Source organism: Rhincodon typus, chromosome 2 (genome assembly GCF_021869965.1).
Source record: "Rhincodon typus isolate 14 chromosome 2, sRhiTyp1.1, whole genome shotgun sequence".
NCBI lineage: Eukaryota > Metazoa > Chordata > Chondrichthyes > Orectolobiformes > Rhincodontidae > Rhincodon > Rhincodon typus.
Genome location: NC_063333.1, coordinates 130,496,090 through 130,514,466, shown reverse-complemented (window position 1 = coordinate 130,514,466; position 18,377 = coordinate 130,496,090). Strand labels below are relative to the sequence as shown.

The window sequence follows — 18,377 nt, the reverse complement described above, 5'->3', positions numbered from 1 at the left end:
AAACGTCAGCCTTCCTGCTCCTATGATGCTGCTTGGCCTGCTGTGTTCATCCAGCTCTACACCTTGGTCTTTTAGGCAAGTGGTTTAACGGTGCTAGGAAGCCCAGAGAAGCTCGACTTAAAGTGCTCTTTGTTTAAATAAAGGGGTAAGCTTGCTAATGGTGACTCAAGCCTAGCTGCTGAAAATCACAGGCAAGCCTAAACCTGTTTTTGCCCAACGTGTGAGCACTTCCCAGCAAGTCAACAGACAAGCAGAAGCAGACAAACCAGTGGATTCTTTTCTCTCTTGTTTAGCTCGGGGTTAGTTGCTGTTGAATAAAGCACATGATGCAGAGGTTTTTGGATCCAGTCAGGTTTAAGGCCAAACTTGTGACCCCACAACCGCAACGACAAACAAAGCCTGAGATTTAAGTTGTAGCACTGGCAGGTATAAAAGGATTCTGTTACAAATGGCATGTGTCATTTGGTATTTCTCCAAATGGAATTGCAAAGATGAAAAGAGAGAGACATTTACACTAACATCCTTCAGGGTCCATTTGCCTCCTAAGCTCATGTATTCAAGTCACACACCCAAGCCCATAAATTCAGATAACCTTTCCCTGGACCTACTGACTGAATTTTGAATGAAATACTAAACTAAGGTCATGTCTATCCTCGGGTAGACATAAGAGGTCTTGCAACAAGGACAAAAAGGTGTTACACTGATATTTATTCTTCAATCAACATTTCTAGAAAATTATCTGGTCGTTATCACTTTGCTGTTAGCAGGACCTTGTAATACACTATGCACTTCTGCAGTACAACTGTGACAACTAGGCTTAAAAGTAGTTAATGAGCTGTATAGGACTTGAGAATGGCCTGTACAAAAATAGTTATTTTCCTACAATACTGTGCTGTTGAACAGGCCTTGAGGAAATGTTAGACAGGCTATGCCGGTATCCTCTGGACATTAAAGAGGAGTCAGGCGTGTCTTAATTGAAACATTAAAGAATCCGGAAGGGAATTGACCAGGTGGATGTGGAAAGGATGTTTCGGCTTGCGTGGGAGAATCTAGAGCTTGGGGGCATAATATAAAAAGGGGCTGCCCATTTAAAACAAGGATGATGAGGGTATAAAAGATCCGAGAGTGTGGGAGCGAGAGAGCAAGAGGGAATGTGAGTGTCTTTGAAATTCCCTTCCCTCAAAATGCAGTACATGCAGAATCCTGTAATGATTTTTGAGGCAGAGGTGGATAGATTCACAATCACCAAAGGAATTAAACATCATTGGGGATCTGTAGGAATGTAGAATGAAGGTTAAAATCAGATCAGTCTTGATCTTAGATAACAAGGTATAGAGCTGGATGAACACAGCAGGCCAAGCAGCATCAGAAGCAGGAAAGCTGATGTTTCAGGCCTAAACACTTCTTCAGAAGATCAGTCTTGACCTTATTTGAATGGCAGAGCAGACTTGAAGGGCCAAGTAGCCTACTTTTGTTCGTAGGCTCTCTTGAGTATCCTATTATTTCTAAACTGGGGTTTGCCATCTAATGAAATCAAATATGTGCCAGCACAATTTTAATATTGAACCATTAAACCGCCTTGGCATTACCATTTCATTACATTCCTTTGAATTTGTGGAGAAATTCTTCAAAGAACAGGAGCCAGTGCTAACTAAGAGTAGCACTATACCTTGATCCTCCCCATACCATTTATCAGAAAGTGGCCATCTGGAGAAAGTGGAAAAAGTTTTCAGCATTTTTGACTGGTCTAACCCAACAGCAGCCACCTCTTGACTTTGACATTGTCATCCCTAATCCATGTCTATTTGATCTGCAACATCTCTCCTGACTTCAAATGAAACTCTACATCTCTTCTATTGACAAAGCTACTTCAAGAAAGGTTTAGAAATGGGGTGGGGGGAGAGGAAGGAGCTGGGAAGTAAATAGAGGAAGGGTAGGGCTGGGGAAGGCAAATGGGATAGTGATAGGTGAATACAGGTCGAAGAGTTTCAGGCAGAGGAGATTACCAGAGGGTTGCATTGGGAGAGAGATCCACTGAAGTCTTTCTGGAAGGAGGACAGCTTCTCTTTGACCAGCATTCACCTATCACCATCCCACCTACCTTCCCCAGCCCCACCCCTCCTCTATCTATTTCCCAGCTCCCTTCCCCCCACCTCTCCATTGCTGACAAAGGGTCCTGACCCAAAGTGTCAACATTCCTGCTCCTCTGATGCATTCCTGCAGGTCCACACTGCACTATCTCTGACTCCAGCATCTGCAGTTCTTGCTATCTCCTATTTCAGAAAGGTATACTTTTTTGTAAATATTTCTCCCTCTAAACAGTTCCCAATAACACCCAAATCTGTCAAAAACATGAATACGGACTATACATGTGGAGATAGTTAGATCTGCCGATGCTGGAGTCAGAGATAACACAGTGTGGGGAGCTGGAGGAACACAGCAGGCCAGGCAGCATCAGAGGAGCAGGAAAGTTGACATTTCAGGTCAGGACCCTTCAGAAATGCATGTGGAGATTCTTTTAGCATGTCTCTGAGCAAGATGAAAAAGTCTCCAAATGATCCTCTCTTGAACCTCTCTTAAATACCCTTATATTTTGATACCAACATCCACTACTGTTAGCCTCAAGGATCAGAAGGAACAAGTTGCAATTGGCTAAAAATGTCAGGGGGGGTGGGAAAACGAGATAACTGTAAAAAAGGCAACCTGTTACAACCTAATGTACTGTCAGAAACAGAGTGGTGGAAGCTGATTTAGCAGGACCTTTCAAAAAGGGAACCTGTACATATACTTGAAAGAAAAACCTTTGCAGAAAGCCAGGGAGTGGGACTGATTGGATAGCTCTTTTAAAAAGGGAACAGTCACTGGGAGGGTCCAGGTCACTGCCTCCTGTGCTGTAGGAAGTTATGGGCTGAACTGTACACTTGCATTCTAATTAAAGTACCATAAAGCAATCTATTCCTTCCTCACAATTCTCTGGTGAGCTTGCATCAAGCTTAATTACACCATCGCCAACTTCAATTCCTTTTGGCTCAGGACATTCAGCTGATGGAATTCTTCAGCTCCTCATCTTTCCCTTTCTCAAATCCTCCACCTTTTCAACATAAAACTTGGGAGACAACTAGTCACCATGTCTTGAGTGGCTTTTGGTCACTTCAGTTGTGTCCTAGCCTTTAGCTCGGCACTCTATTTCCTCAAAAAAAAGAGGCTGTTGTTTGTAAACCAAATACCCAATTAACTTAAGGGTTGTACAAGTACATCGTAAAGACACAACAAGCTTCAAACTGAAGCTGACATCAAACGAGAGAGAGAGGGAGAAATTTCAAAAAGGTTTCATTCTGCTAAACTGGGGCAGGTGCATGGAGAATTACTGGCATTTAATCAGTTTAGAGAGAGCTGAACTGCACATTATCCAGCCCAGCTCAACCATCAGCAGAAACGTGAAGTCAAAATCAGACAGCCAGCAAATTTGCTAAAACATCCGAAATAAAATCAGCTCAACACTTTCAACTGAAGCCCCTTGCAATGGGGCGAGAGGGGCTTGCCTCACGGGTCATAGAGGAGCTTACAAAAGGCTTGACCTGAAATTGTCCCCTCCCCCCAGCAAATTGATTTGATCCTGGGTAGCTAATAATTTAAAATAAAACTGGGGTTAAGACTGAGAACAGTAAAAGCACATAACGAAAAAGAGAAGGAAAAGGTGGGGGGGGGAACACAAACGAGATAATGCAGTCAGGAGCTGCATCATTCTGTAGTCTCTTACTCACCCAGGCTGGAACAACCTTCCCCATCATCCTGCTCATTCATGGTCGCGCCTCTATTGTTCCTCCTCAATTTGCCGTGGAAAAGCAGGGAGAGGTGACAAGTGCCTGCCTATCTCCGGGGAAGCAGGAACTCGTGTCTAATTCCACTACCTCTGAGTAAAGAACAGTGAAGGGTGTCATCCGAGGGTGTACGCAGTTTAAATCCACATGTGGAGCGGAGCTGCAGTGCAGAGGCTTCACATTCGCTGATGGAAAATACTCCGGACTTCCAACGAGCGATACAATATATAACCTTACACGCCAAGGTAACATGGGACGGGGAACAATTAAAAACGGAAGAAAGGAAATACTAAGAAAGGGGAGAAAGAAGTGATATTTAAATGAAACAAGAGAATTTCACTATATTAACGCGCTTGTTGCACGACTATAATTACGCTCTATCCAAACGGGGTTAAGCAACAGTCTTATACTACTGACGTATTATAGAACTGCAATTCTGGGTTATACGATTACACTACATTTCAAGAGTTATAAGAGGATGAACTGAGGATAAAGAGGTTGACTGTTGGATTATATTTTTAGAGCACCAATGGAAGCTTTTTTTTCAGGCAAGACACGCAAGATTTGTCACCGTTTCTTTCGAAATCTACGTTTCGGGACTGCACACTAAATATCATAAACAGCCTAAAATAGTCAGTGACAACACTGCCGTTCAAACATATAAAAAGCAACACTTGCTTACCATCTTGTCCACACAATGAGACTGGCCACTGTACTCTGCTTGAACCTTTTCTGAACAATGGCTCTATTGCTATTCAGTTCCACTTCAGCTCACAGGTACATGTACCTATAATAAATTGTGCTCCTTCAGCAAGACCGCAAGGCACGATCAATTGATTCAGATTGATTTAAATCAATCGTGCTTCTGAAAAGCAAAACTTGATGTCAACATTTACCTCCGTTGTCTTCAGGATCTTAGCTTGTGGAAATTTGCTGATGCTTTGGCCACAAAACTTGTAGCCACTTTGGGGCAGGCTCAGTAGGTGAATACAACTAATATAAATGCTAATTCATAGTTTTACTCGAGTAATGCCAAAATAATGCAACATGCTGCAAGGGAACTTAAAAACAAAACTACCAACGTGCATTGTTTGTAAACGTGAGAAAGTTTTAAATCATATCTGAAATGATCCATAGGAGTTATATCTGGCATTGCCTATTACAGGGGTATACAGCACTGACCATCAGTTTACACTAACAGGCCTACAATGAATGCTGCATGAGCCCCAAAACGAGTTCTGCACTGGTGAACATCAAGCAATGGTCCACCAGTTCAAAATGGTAACTTCAAAACAAGATCGACCCGGACAGTGTTTTTTAAAAAAAACAGCTAACCATTAGGTTAAAATGTTTCCGTAGGAAAAGCAGTTCTTTCAGAAAGTGTTTTAAAATAGAGGGGAAATGTTCTTGAACACATGTTGCATCAGTGAACATGCAATTACTGTATATTATTGCTACACTGTTCCTAAAGTATAGCTTGCCAAACATCTGTTTGTGCCATGCTGAATTATCTATTTTATCAGTTCCGTCACTCATTGAGGGTACCTGGGAATCGCCAAAAACATCTCGAGTGAGGGATTTTATTTAGAAGATTAGTTGAAGAAGCTGGGTTTTTTTGTCTTAGAACAAAAGGAAATTGAGGCGATGTGTGATAGAGGTGTACAAAATGAACAATTTAGATAAAAGTAGACAAAGAAAAGCTGTTACCACAAACAAGGGGACGCAGATTTAAGGTTTGGTCAAGAGTGTGTGAAGGACAACTTTTTTGTATTTACACAGTGAGCCGTATTGACCTTGAACTTTCCACCTGAAAGGGGACAGCTATTTCATGTGAAAATTGAATAGGCAATTGAGGGAAATAACACTGGTTCAGCTGCGGGAATAGACCACAGGTATGGGACTGACTAGACTGCTCCAGGAAAGCACAGGCCTTGGGAGGAGGCCATTATTAAGGATGAGATTGCAGAGTACTTGGAAGTGCATGGTAAAATAGGGCAGAGTCAACACAGCTTCATCAAGGGAATGCCCTGCCTGACAAATCTGGTAGAATTCTTTTGAAGTGGTAATGAGCAAGTTAGACAAAGGAGAGCCAGTGAACGAGATCAATGTGGATTTCCAGAAGGCCTTTGACAAGGTGCCGCACTGGAGGCTGCTAAATAAGACAAGAGCCCACAGTGTGTGAGCGGTATGGTACTGGCATGGATAGAGGATTGGCTGTCTGGCAGAAGGCAGAGTGTGGGGATAAAGGGGTCTGTTTCAGGGTGGCAGCCAGTGACTAATGGAGTTCCACAGGGGTCAGTGTTAGGACCACAACTATTCACATTATATATTTACGATCTGATTGAAGGATAAGAGGGCAAGATTGTTAAGTTTGCAGGTGATGGATAATGGAGGGACAGGTAGTGTTGAGGAAGCAGAAAGGCTGCAGAATGACTTGGACAGGCTAGGAGAGTGGACAAGGAAGTGGCAGATGAAATACAATGTGGGAAAGTGTGAGGTTATGCACTTTGGCTGGAAGAATAGAGGCATTAACATTTTTTTCTAAATGGGGAAAGGGTTTGGCGATCTGAAGCACAAAGGGACTTAGGAGTCCTAGTTCAGGATTCTCTTCAATTTAACATGCAGGTTCAGGTGGCAGTTAGGAAAGCAAATGCAATGTTAACATTCATTTCAAGGGGGCTAGAATACAAGAGCAGAAATGGACTAGGGCTGTAGAAGGCTCTGGTCAGACTGTACTTGGAATATTATGAGCAGTTTTCGGTGCCGTATCTAAAAAAAGATGTGCTGACCTTGGAGCTGATCCAGAGGTGGTTAACATGAATGATCCCAGGGATGAAGGGCTTATCATACGAGGAGAGGTTGAGGACTCTGGGTCAGTACTTAATAGAATTTAGACGGATGAGGAGTGATCTCAGTGAAACTTGCAGAATACTGAGCACCCTGAATAGCATATACATGGAGAAGATGTTTCCACTAGAAGAAGAGAACAGGACCCAAGGGCACAGCCTCAGTGTGATGGGATGACATTTTAGAAGTGAGAGGAGAAGGAGGATTTCTTCAGCCAGAGGGTTAAGGGGAGAAGGCAGGAGAATGGGGAAACATGTCAGATCTAGTCGAATGACAGAGCAGACCTGATGAGCTATGATCTAATTCTGCTCCTTTACAGATAAATTGGCCTCCTCTACGTGGTAATAAACTGCAACTATATTTGCTCACACTCAAAACATTGAATGTGGCTTCAAAAAATGTAAGTCATTAACAGGTTTTAGACAGATCTCCTCATGAAGGTGTTGCCTGAAATTATTTAAGCAATTCTCAACAGCAATGGCTTCTCACTGATGTAAGCTGGGTCCATACATTTGCAAACGTCAAGAATAGCCTAGATATTTAAAGCACGTGACAAACCAACGTCATCACCACAATACCCGGACAATTATGGGCTCTGTCTATATTTTATTCAACAAAATAGAAGACAATGACATAGCTAAATAGCAGGCTGATGAAATCAAATAGTGTGCTTGAATGGCTCCAAAGATATTGGAAACTTAGTTTATTGCACTCAAATTTTGAGGTTAGCAGGTTGGCGGGGTTTGAAGTCTCATTCCAGAGACTCAAGCAGAAAACTCAAGCTAACATGGAAGGCTGGCACTGATGGAGTTTTGCATGGTTAGGGAGGTACGGTCTTTTCGACAAAACGTTAAATAGAGGTCCCATCCACTCACTCATAACCCAGGGAATCATTCAAGATGCTGGAAATATATCCTCCCTGGTGCCCACTGTTTCTTAAATCTATGTGGTTGTGATTAGATGACCAGGTTGTTTAATTGGTTTGCTCCTTTGGATACAAACTGACGGTTACCTTCCCCAAATTTCAATTGTACTTCAGTGGCTCTGGTAACAATTAGGATGTCTCAAGTTCGTAAAAACGAGGTGGATCAATTGAAGCTTCTTTAAATTATTTAAACACTTTCAAAATATGGATACGCTTTGTTCCTATATACCAGGAAAAACTGAAAAGCCCGATACTCAGCTCACTGAAGCATTGGAAAAGAAACTTAAAATCAGCCCCACAGGGTTGATTTTTAAATTAACTTCCTGTGTAGTGTAGCCAAACACTTCAGAAGCTAGCATGCTGGTGTTGTGCTGATTAAAGCATTAAGCTAAAGCTACACACATGGAACATGTCCCCACTTGTCTAATTCATCAACTGCAAAACTTAAATTCTCAGATCAACGGCACCCTGTATACAAATCGAAGAGTTGGGCAACAAACCAACCAAGTGCTTAGTTGTTCAATGATTTTTGCATTTTCCGTGCTACGCAGAGATAAACTACCAATAAAGAAATAAAACAGGTGATTGAGGGAAGCTTCACCAGAAAAAGTGTCAAGTTATGTGAGGTTATAATGCATCAGTTTCAAACCTTAGATGGATACACCTCACCTTCATCCCTATTTCTTCATTGTTCATGACACATCCTGCTTTGATTTGATAAACTGTGATGCTGCCTTGATACTGACTCAGGAGCTCTTCTTAGCTTGATCCTAAGAAGGCCACGATGTGTTTTGTTGAAAATTCTACGCTTTGTTTTTTCTGGTACCAGCCAACTTGGTTAATAACTGTTAAAACATATTATAATGAATACTAAATGAACAAAATCTAAGTTCAGTGGTTGTGAATGCCTTTTTGGTTTAGCCTTGGAGACTGTTTCATGAGGTATTGTGGTTAAAAAGTTTTTGATTTCAGTATTACTGCAGATAGCCTGAATCAATCTTGCCTCAGGCCTGTACAAGCTGCCTCTCAAGTTCACTGCTGTTGCAATACTGCAGTCCTACTGACTTTGCCTTTTGTTTTATACTCTTTCTGGCTTCTTCTTTACAAAAGGGAGTTGATGACAGCAATGCAACTTTTTTTTTGCAACTTAATTTGTCGGTGAGGACATCACTACCTGGCCAGCATTTATTGCCCATATCTAGTTGCCCTTAAAATGTGGTGGTGGTGAGCTGCATCCTTGAATAGTTATATGTTGACCCACAATGCTGCTGCTAGAAGGTAATTCCAGGACATTGACTCTGTGACAGTGAAGGACAGCAGTATATTTCCAATTTAGGATAGCGAGTGGCTTGGTGGGAACTTGCAGGTGGTGATGTTCCTACGTATCTGCTGCCCTTGCCCTTCTAGATGGAAGTGGCCGTGGATTTGGAAGGTGCTGTCTGAGGATCTTTGGTGAATTTCTGCAGTGCATCTTGTAGACGGTACACACTGCTGCTAGTGAACATTGATGGTTAGGGAATGGATGCTTGAGAAGGTGGTGCCTCTCAAGCAGGCTACTTTGTCTGGGATGGTGTCAAACTTTGAGTGTTGTTGGAGCTGCACTCCTCCAGGCAAGTCGGGAGTATTCCATCATACTCCAGACTTGTGCCTTTAGATGGTGGATAGGCTTTGAGGCGTCAAGAGGTAAGTTACTCACTACAGTATTCCTAGCCTCCAAACTGCTCTTGTAGCCATTGTGTTTATGCAGTGAGTCCAGCTGAGTTTCTGGTCAATGGTAACCCCAACAATGTTAATATAGTGGGGGATTCAGTGATGGTAACACTATTGAATATCAAGGGGCAGTGATTAGATTGTCTCTTGTTGGAGGTAGTCATTGCCTGGCATTTGTACGGTGCCTGTGTTACTTGCCATTTGAAAGCCCAAACCTGGATACTGTCCAGATCTTACTGTATTAGAACGTATCTGAGCAGTCGCAAATATTGTGCAATCATTAGCAAACATCTCCAATTCTGACCGAATGATGGAGGGCAGGTCATTGATGAAGCAACTGAAGATGGTTAGACCTAGGACACTACCCTGAGAAACTCCTGCAGAGATGTCCTGGACCCAAAATGATTGACTGCCAACAACCACACCTGTCTTATGTGCTGGGTATGGCTCCAGAGAGTTTGCCCCAAATACCCACTGATTCCAGTTTTGCCAGGGCTCCTTGATGCCACACTGTCAAATGCAGCCTTGATGTCAAGGGCTGTCACTCTCACCTGACCACTATCTTTCAAAAACAAAATTTCCCCAAATCAACAAAATGAACTGTGACTTTGAAATATGTGCAAGGACTGCTTCATTAAGGAGTTACTGAGCAATCACTGAATTAACTAGAAACACTTAAATCAAGCCAATAAGGGCTGTAACTTTGTTAATTATTTACTCTGGAAGCTATTGAATTTATATAAATTTCATAATGCAGACATGATTATGCAATTAATACAAGGCATGACCCAACACAATAAGCAAACAAGAAGTGAACCTAACAATAAAAAAAAGTTATTAAACTGTATTAATACCAACTACCATTGAGGCTGTAATTCAATCTTTGGAATCAAATTACTATTATGAGCTGTCCTCCTAACTTAGAATGTCAGCTAAATCCCTCACATCAGGTAACTGCATTATAATTAATCTCAGTTGGCTATTATTATTCTCCAACTAAATAGACAGCTGTAATTTAGAGGGCGTAGAACCCAAAGTCATGGCTTCTGTGTAGGGACAACTTTTTAGAACTGGGGGGGGGGAAGAAAGAGAAAAGAAGAATTTATTCAGCGAGAGGGTGGTTATTCTGTGGAACTCATTGTGGAGACTAAGTCATTGTGTGTTTAAGACAGATTGTTAAGACAGGTCCTTTGATTAGTAAGGGGTTCAAAGGTTATGAAGAAAAGGCAGGGGAATGGGCTGGAGAAATATGTCAGTCATGATCATCTGATGGAGCCGATTCATTAGGCCGAATGGTCTAATTCTGCTGCTATCCTATGGTCAAAGACGGTGATGGTCTGGGAATGTGTGTGTGTGTCAGGTAAGATTCCATAACTATGACTGTCTCAGTCAGCTCTCTATTTTGGCCTGTCCCCACATGCACACAAGGAGGACTCTGCAGGGTCATCAAGGCAGAGTTTGTTATTACCATTTCCGCATAAGGTGGTTTTTCCTCATTTCATTCCTTTGAAACTTGTGGTTGATACAACTGAACAGCTTGCTGAGCCATTTCAGAGGGAGGTCAAGGGTCAACCAATATCTTTGATAGTCTGCATTGCCCTTAATGGGCTTTACACACTAATTACTCAATTGGACACAGGTTATTTCTGGTGGTGGTTAATAGATAACAAGATAAACCACACAGGTGTGTCTAAGAGCACTTCTGGACATAAAAAGAATCACTGTGGTTCTTGAGTCATATGCTGGCCAGGTAAAGTAAGACTGTTTTCCATTCCCAACATATTAGTAAGCCAGCGATAGAAGGAACTGCAGGTGCTGGAGAATCTGAGATAACAAGGTGTAGAGCTGGATGGGTCTAGGCCTGAAACGTCAGCTTTCCTGCTCCTCGGCCTGCTGTGTTCATCCAGCTCTACACCTTGTTATCTTATCCTAGTGAGCCAGTAGGTTACGATGGTAACAATGGTTTTTGTGGTCAAACTACCAATTTGAGATTTTATCAAGTTCCATCATGTGCCATAAATACTCTCCAAATCTTGGGGAGTATGTACAACACAGCATTTGCAGGCAATTATGGAAATCTACAGGATAAGTAGGGTTGTGCTAGTTGGTGATTTCAATTACCCTAAGGTTGACTGGCAGATTAAAACAAAAGGGAGAGTGTGAAGTATGGAAGGAGAGAAGTTCCTGTAATGAGGAATTTTCTGCAATAGCACATCTCCAGTCCTATGAAATGCCAGATTGGGATGTCTGGTCAGTGCAGACTAGTTGGACCAAATGGTCTGTTTCCGTGCTGTGTGACTGTCTAAGGTTTTAGAGTAGATTTGTAGCTCGGGTTGTGGATTTGTGGTTGGTTGGTCTGCCGAGCTGGTTCGTTGTTCCACAGATGTTTCATTACCCTGCTGGGCAACATCAACAGTGCAGCATCCGATGAAGCGCTGTTGTGTTTTCCCGCTTGTCATTTAAACTCTGGTGTCCATTGAGCTGGATTACCTCATGTCGCAACGGAATGTATATGGGGTCTAGCTCTGTGTTTGTTGATGGCTTTCTTAGTGGAGAACCAGGCTTCTAGGAATTCCTGTGCTTGTCTCTGCTTTGCCTGTCCCAGGATCCTGGTGTTGTCCCAGTCAAACTGGTGGTTCTCCTTATCCATGTGGATGGCGATGAGTGAGTATTGGTCGTGTCTTTTTGTTGCCAGTTGATGTTCGTGTACCCTTGTGGTTAATTTCTTTTCTGTTTATCCAACGTAGTGTTTGTTGCAGTCTTTGCAGGGAATCTTGTATATGACACTGGTCCTGTCCATAGTGGGTAGTGGCTCTTCGGTCTGGGTGAGTAGTTGGTATAAGGTTGATGTGGGTTTGTGAGCTACTCTGATGCCCAGTGGTCATAGAACTCTTGTGAACAGTTCAGATGTGTTCCTGATGTAAGGTAGCGTGATGAGTGTGTCAGGGCATGTAGTATCTTCCTGGTGTCATTCGTGTGATAGGCATCTTCTGATCGTTTTTTGGGTGTCCGTTGTCTTGACTCTGATTGAAATCCCAGAAGTGATGCTATACCTCTACAAATTATTGGTCGACCATATTTGGAGTATTGTGTTCAGTTTTGAACACCTTATTTAAGATGCTGCCAGACCTGCTGAGCTTTTCCAGCAACTTCTGTTCTTGTTCCCGATTTGCAGTTCTTTTAGTTTTTACTTTATTTAAAAGGAAGAATGTTAAAGCCCTGGAGCGAGTGCCAAGGAGATTTACTGGAACGATCTTAAAAATGAGGGATTTTAGATACAGATTAGAGGGAAGGTTAGAGAGAATTGGGCTTATTCTCCTTGGAAAGGAGAAGATTAAGAGGTGCTTCATTGAGGTGTTCAAAATTATGAAAAATTTGGATAGGATAAAGCATTCTACCAGTTGGTAAACAAGGGGTCACAATTTCAAGGTGGTCCGCAAGACAGTTAGGAAAGAGATGAGGAGAAACTTCTTTACTCAGTTGTTAAGATTCGGAATATGCAACCTGGGAGAGTGGTGGAGGCAGATTCCATGGGAGATTTCAGAAAAGAGCTGGATAGACTCCTGAAAATGATAAATTTAGAGGGCTGTGGAGATAGGTTTGGAGAACAGGACTAGCTAGGTAACCCATAGATATAATGGGTCAAATGGCCTCCTTCTATACTGTAAAAGTTCTATTATTCTGTGCTCATCTACTTAATAATGAGAACATTTATATGTTGGAGGTAGTATATTAGCATGGATAGAGGACTGACTAATAAAAAGACAGTAACTAGTTCAATAGTTGGCCCACAATTATTTATAATATACATGACTTGAATGAGGAAAGCAAATATAGTATTTCCAAGATTCCAGGTGACATAAAAATCGGTGGGAAGACAAGTGGAAAGGTTGACATTGTCTGCAGAGGAATGAAGACAAATCAAGTGGGCAAGGAAAAAGCTTGGCAGATGGAGTATACGGTGAGAAATGACAGATTATATACATTGGCAGTAATAATAGCAGAGTATTATATAAATTTTAAAAAAAAAAGACTGAAGGAAGCAAAAGCACAGGAATTTGGGAGCCCCTGTGCATCAATTACAGAAAGCTAACATCCAAGTTCAGCAGGTAATAGGGCGGGCAAATAAAATGTTGGCCTTTATTTCAAAGGGAATGGAATACAAGTGGGGAAGTTTTGCTTAAAAAAAAAAACAGATACGACTGATTGCACCTGGGAAAGTTGTGAACAGTTTTGGTCCCCTTATCTGAAGGGAGATACACTGGTTACAGAGGCAGTCCAGAGAACATTAAATAGTCTCTCCACACTTGAGATGGCTCTGTCTTAGCAGGAGAGGTCGATTGGAACTGTACACATTAGGATATAGAAGACAGGTGATTGTACTGAAAGATGGGAGATTCTTACAGGACTTGACAGTATTGATGCAGAAAGGTAGTTTCCCCATGGGAGAGTGTAGGACCAGATGGCAAAATCTCAAGGGGTAACCTGAATATCTCTCAAACCCACGTCACAGAGAGCCTCCTCTTAATCACCACATAAGATCATAAGACTTGGGAGCAGAAGGCAGCCATTTTGCCCATCGAGTCTGTTCCTTTGGTAATCCTGAACTCCAGACACTTTCCCCATACCTTCAATTCTTTACTGATTTTAAAAAGCTGCCTACAGTCATGTATTGGAATTATGACACACATCTGGCTGTTCCTGGCAAAGTTTTGCTCCTAAACCTTCAGGTGAATTTCTAATGACAATAACTGATGTTTTAAAAAAATTAAAGTGCCAAAACAACGGTAGACATCAACATTTTCTTAGTCGTTCTCACTAATCATTCCACCATCATTCTGGTGTCCTAAAACACACAGGTTGCTAGGATTTGCCATACCCAAAACACTTTGGAAATCCTGGAGTGACTCTAGAATAGGCAACTTTTAATGGCTTTACTCTTTCTGGGCATCAACCACTAGGTCTTCATGGTTGACAATGGGTGCCAAGAAATAATCTACACTTGGAGAAACTTGCCAGAATATTCCTGTGTGTAGCGTTCAGTGAAAGCCCAATTTTTAAATAGTTAAGCTGAACACTCGCCGTCCACAAATACTACTTACGACTGCCTCAAGTTGTGCAAGGTAACAAATTCGAGATAAGACCATCGGCTTGAGAGCAGCACCCAGGCTTGAACACTATTGCTTTTGTTTCGTGACTAGGGGAAACGACATCTGTTCTTATCATTTTTGCACATCGGTTTTTGATTTGTTTTATTAAGTGATGCAGTAAGATAAGAGTGTAATGCTGTATTTGGTTTCTAATCTTCCCTATCCTTCAAAGGAATTGGACTATCCCTTTCAAAAGGAACGCTAACTTGGTTTCAACGTGACTCAGTTCAGTCACAGATGCTTCAGTTGTTGAGTGAGTTCAACCACAGAACAAACCGCTAAGTACCTCTCAGCATGTCTGTTGCTTCTTTCATGGCTTGGCAAGAAACATCACTATCTGTTATATTTCCAAATGTGTTCAGAATGTATTTACCTGCTCAGCTTCTGACTTGGTATTCAGTTTAAAAGTTATTCCGTGCCTCAAAAATTATTTTCTTCACCATGTCCAATTGAGTGTTCTATTTGATCCATTGCTGAAATTAAATCCTCCTGGCCATGTTATTTCTCTGACAGTGGCTTCCAAAAACGTGATTAGATGTTTTATCTTTTTTTTTTAAATTTTGCAGTGATTCCATTTCTCCCATGTTTCTTTTTCTGCTAGGCTGGAGGGTTTTCACTTTCTCTGCCATTTTAATGGCAGATTCTCATCATTCATAGCTATAATGGAGCATGCCCTGCATTTTGCGGATGGATTGGGATGTCCCAAACAAAACTGCTGTACAGCACCTTTTTGTCTAAATTGCTCAGCGCACATCTACTTTAATAGACCAAGTGCATGCTTTCCCTGGTTCTGCCGAATCAGGCGAGTTGCTCTCCCAGCCAAGCTTTATATTGCAGCAGCACCCAATCTTAAGCTGTAAATGATTTCAAATTCTCACTTTTTCCAGCCAGATATACTGCATCCTTCAAGTTTCACATTCGTGTGAATCAAAACTGAAAACACGGTGGTATAATCTCAGATGTCTGACTCAACAGCTGAACTGCCTTGGGAAAACACGTACACACGCGCGCGCGCGCACACACGATATCATGATGCAGCCTGCAGCTCTGCCTCAGAACTTCAGATGTTCACTGTTGCAGTGTGTCTCTAGTCAGATCTGAAATGCGTTGTTTCTTGCAATCCTCCATTAAAGCCACAGAGAGTGGCAAAACCCTCAAAAGCAGCATTCTCTTCCTCGGTGAATACACAAAAGTACTGCCAAGAGGCATTTCAGAATTCACTGCCAATTTCTGAAGCTAAGTATCTGTTTTCCTCAAAGTTTTGGGTTACCACCAAGGTTACCTCATTGGGGGTGTACAGTGAAATTAAATCTTTAGATCCAACACTGATCCTCAAATTGTTTATGCTGTCATTCATATCTTCTAAAGGTGTGTTTGTTCTTTAGGGGCTTGTGGTTGTGTGTTGAGGATGGCCTCCTTTGGGTCAAACAAGTTGACTTGCAAGAATACTTGTGCTACTAAAGACTATTTGGAGGATTTAGCCTAAAAGTCTCTATCTCCCATGAGACCTGACTCAACTCTCCAGTCAGTCCTCAGAACATTGTCACAGTGGGTATTGCTTATTGTGGGGAGAGAAAAGAAAACTGGACATTCTCAGTCATCTGGTTTCCATTGCTCTCTATCGTGGAACATTTTGTGAATTCCAGTCTTATGCCTGGAAGATTTCCTTAGATCATGCTACTACCAAAGCAGCAATCCTTTAATGCGCACAGCATTAAGCTGGCAGGTGTCTGATGTTTTAATTTCCAGTTCAACAGATGGTTACCAGCTCCCAACTGACCTAAATAAACCTTCAGATTAAAATTAAATCATCTTCCCTGCACACACCGGTCAAAGAAGAAAGCAATTTCTTTTCAACCAAACAGTTAACCTGGCTCCAATTTTATATTACCACACTTCTCCCCACCCCCAAATTTTTCTGATACCCCAGTGTTTCTCCCCAAAACCAAACGGACACTTGTAGTAAGGTGTATTTGCTGTCATCAAAATTAAACTTTGGCTGCAACCTTCATTTTCAAAATCGAGACGTTTATTTGTTATAAAATGCTTCATTTTCTAAATACATGTCTTCAATGTTCTTTCAGTTTTAACCAATTTATTGTTCATGTCATGGCTCAATAGCTACAAATATCTGACTGTAGGACAATCAAAAATGATAATTGACCAAACCCTTTCATTCTCCAAATTAGGTCATGATATGGAAGCATTGTCTAACAGGTGGAATTTTGTTTGTTTAATGCCATAAATAACTGCCAGCCCATCATTTTGATTTTTGATTTTGATTTTTATTGTCACATGTACTGAAATATAGTGAAAAGCTTTGTTTACGAGCGGTACAGGCAGATCACAGCAAGCAAAGCATGTACAGATCAAGAAGACTTAGAGGCATACAGGTTATATTATTTGAGGCTACAGTCCATTCAGCAGTCTGATAATGGCCGGAAAGAAGCGGTTCCTGAACCTGCTCATACATGTGTTCAGGCTTCTGTGTCTTCTGCCTGACGGAAGAGGTTGTAGGAGATTATTACCAGGGTTCGATGGGTCTTTGATGTTGGCTGCCTTTCTGTGGCAGTGAGCCGTGTAAGTACAGTCCATGGATGGAAGGTTGGCTTCTGTGATGGTCTGAGCTGTGCACACCACCTTCTGTAGTTTCTTATGGTCCCGGACAGAGCAGTTGCCGTACCAGGCCGTTATGCACCCGGACAGTATGCTTTCAATGGTGCATCTGTAGAGTTGTTGAGGGACCTAATGGTCGTGCCACATTTCCTGAGCCACCTGAAGAAGAAGAGGTGTTGCTGTGCCTTCTTTTACGTGAGATTATTTCATAACACTTTGCAAAATCTTGCTGGGAGTAAATTAGTTGCTGCATTTGCTTATGTAATAGACTGTGCTTCAGAACTAATGCATTATTTGCAAAGTGTCTGAAAGATGTAACATCTAACCAAAGTTTGTGGGGAGTAAGGAACCAATATACAAATAAAACAAAAGCTGTGATCTGTATTCAGCCATTGATCTACAGATATAAAACCTACATTTATAAAACATGTCGCATTCCAAAAGGGCTTTAGAGCCAATGAACTGCCTCATTTTAAAGTGCAGTTAAAATTATTTAGGCAACCATGTCAGCTGATCATAGATTGTGGAACCACAAACAGCAACAAGTAACCAGTTTAAAATGTCCTAGCTGAGGTTGATTGCAGAATAAATAATGACCAAGGCATCACAAATGAAGTCTGTTTAAAGAAGTGGGTGCAGTTACGATGTTTAAAAGGCATTTGGATAAGTACACAAATAAGAAATGTTTGCAGGGATATTGGTCAAGTGCAGGCACGTGGGATTAGTTTAGTCTGGAATTATGGTCAGTGTGGACTTGTTGGATTGAAGGATCTGTTTCCATGCTGTATGGCTTTAAGTGGCTTGAGATCTCCTGCCAAACTAGTCAATAGGTACTCCTCACTTCTTCCCAATCTGTTCAACTCCTCTGGATTGGCTGCAACCAGCTCATTTTTCAAGTAAGATGGTTGTTGTTGAAGGTCAAATCACCCCACTCCCAGATATCACTGCAGGAATTTCTCAGGGTAGTGTCCTCTGCCCAATCATTTTCTTACGCATCAAATGACAGACCTTCCAGCAAAAGAGCAGAATTGGACATCAAAATAATAATTGCACAATGTTTGATGCTTCGGATACTGAAACATTCTGTATCCATATGCAGCAGGACATAGACAGTGTTTAGACTTTGCCTGAACATAGCAAGTAACGGTGACAGCACACACACCAAGCAGTATCTAACCTTCACATTCAAAAGCATTAAGATTGCTGAAAATACTTGAACGTTACCACCAGTCAGTAACTTTTCTTTCTTCATTCATTCACAGGATGAGGGCGTCGCTAACGAGGCAGCATTTATTGCTCATCCCTTAG

The 18,377-nt window shown here is 41.7% G+C and overlaps 1 protein-coding gene across 5 annotated transcripts in view; it reads right to left on the bottom strand.

Annotated features, from left to right (window-relative positions):
* The window catches only part of LOC109916988 (solute carrier family 12 member 7-like), a 221,865-nt gene that overhangs the window by 111,867 nt on the left and 91,621 nt on the right, over positions 1–18,377 (bottom strand). Inside the window, exon 1 of one of the 5 annotated variants that reach the window (XM_048607677.1) lies at positions 4,504–4,564. The exons of 3 other annotated variants lie outside the window; for them this stretch is intronic. Coding sequence is in view for 1 of the 2 variants with exons in the window: in XM_048607669.1 (XP_048463626.1) it covers positions 3,765–3,804 (40 nt within the window). In the remaining variant the exon portion in view is untranslated. Of the gene's footprint in view, positions 1–3,764; positions 3,997–4,503; positions 4,565–18,377 lie in introns of those variants that run through there. One more of the 5 variants, XM_048607669.1, reaches the window with a different exon arrangement.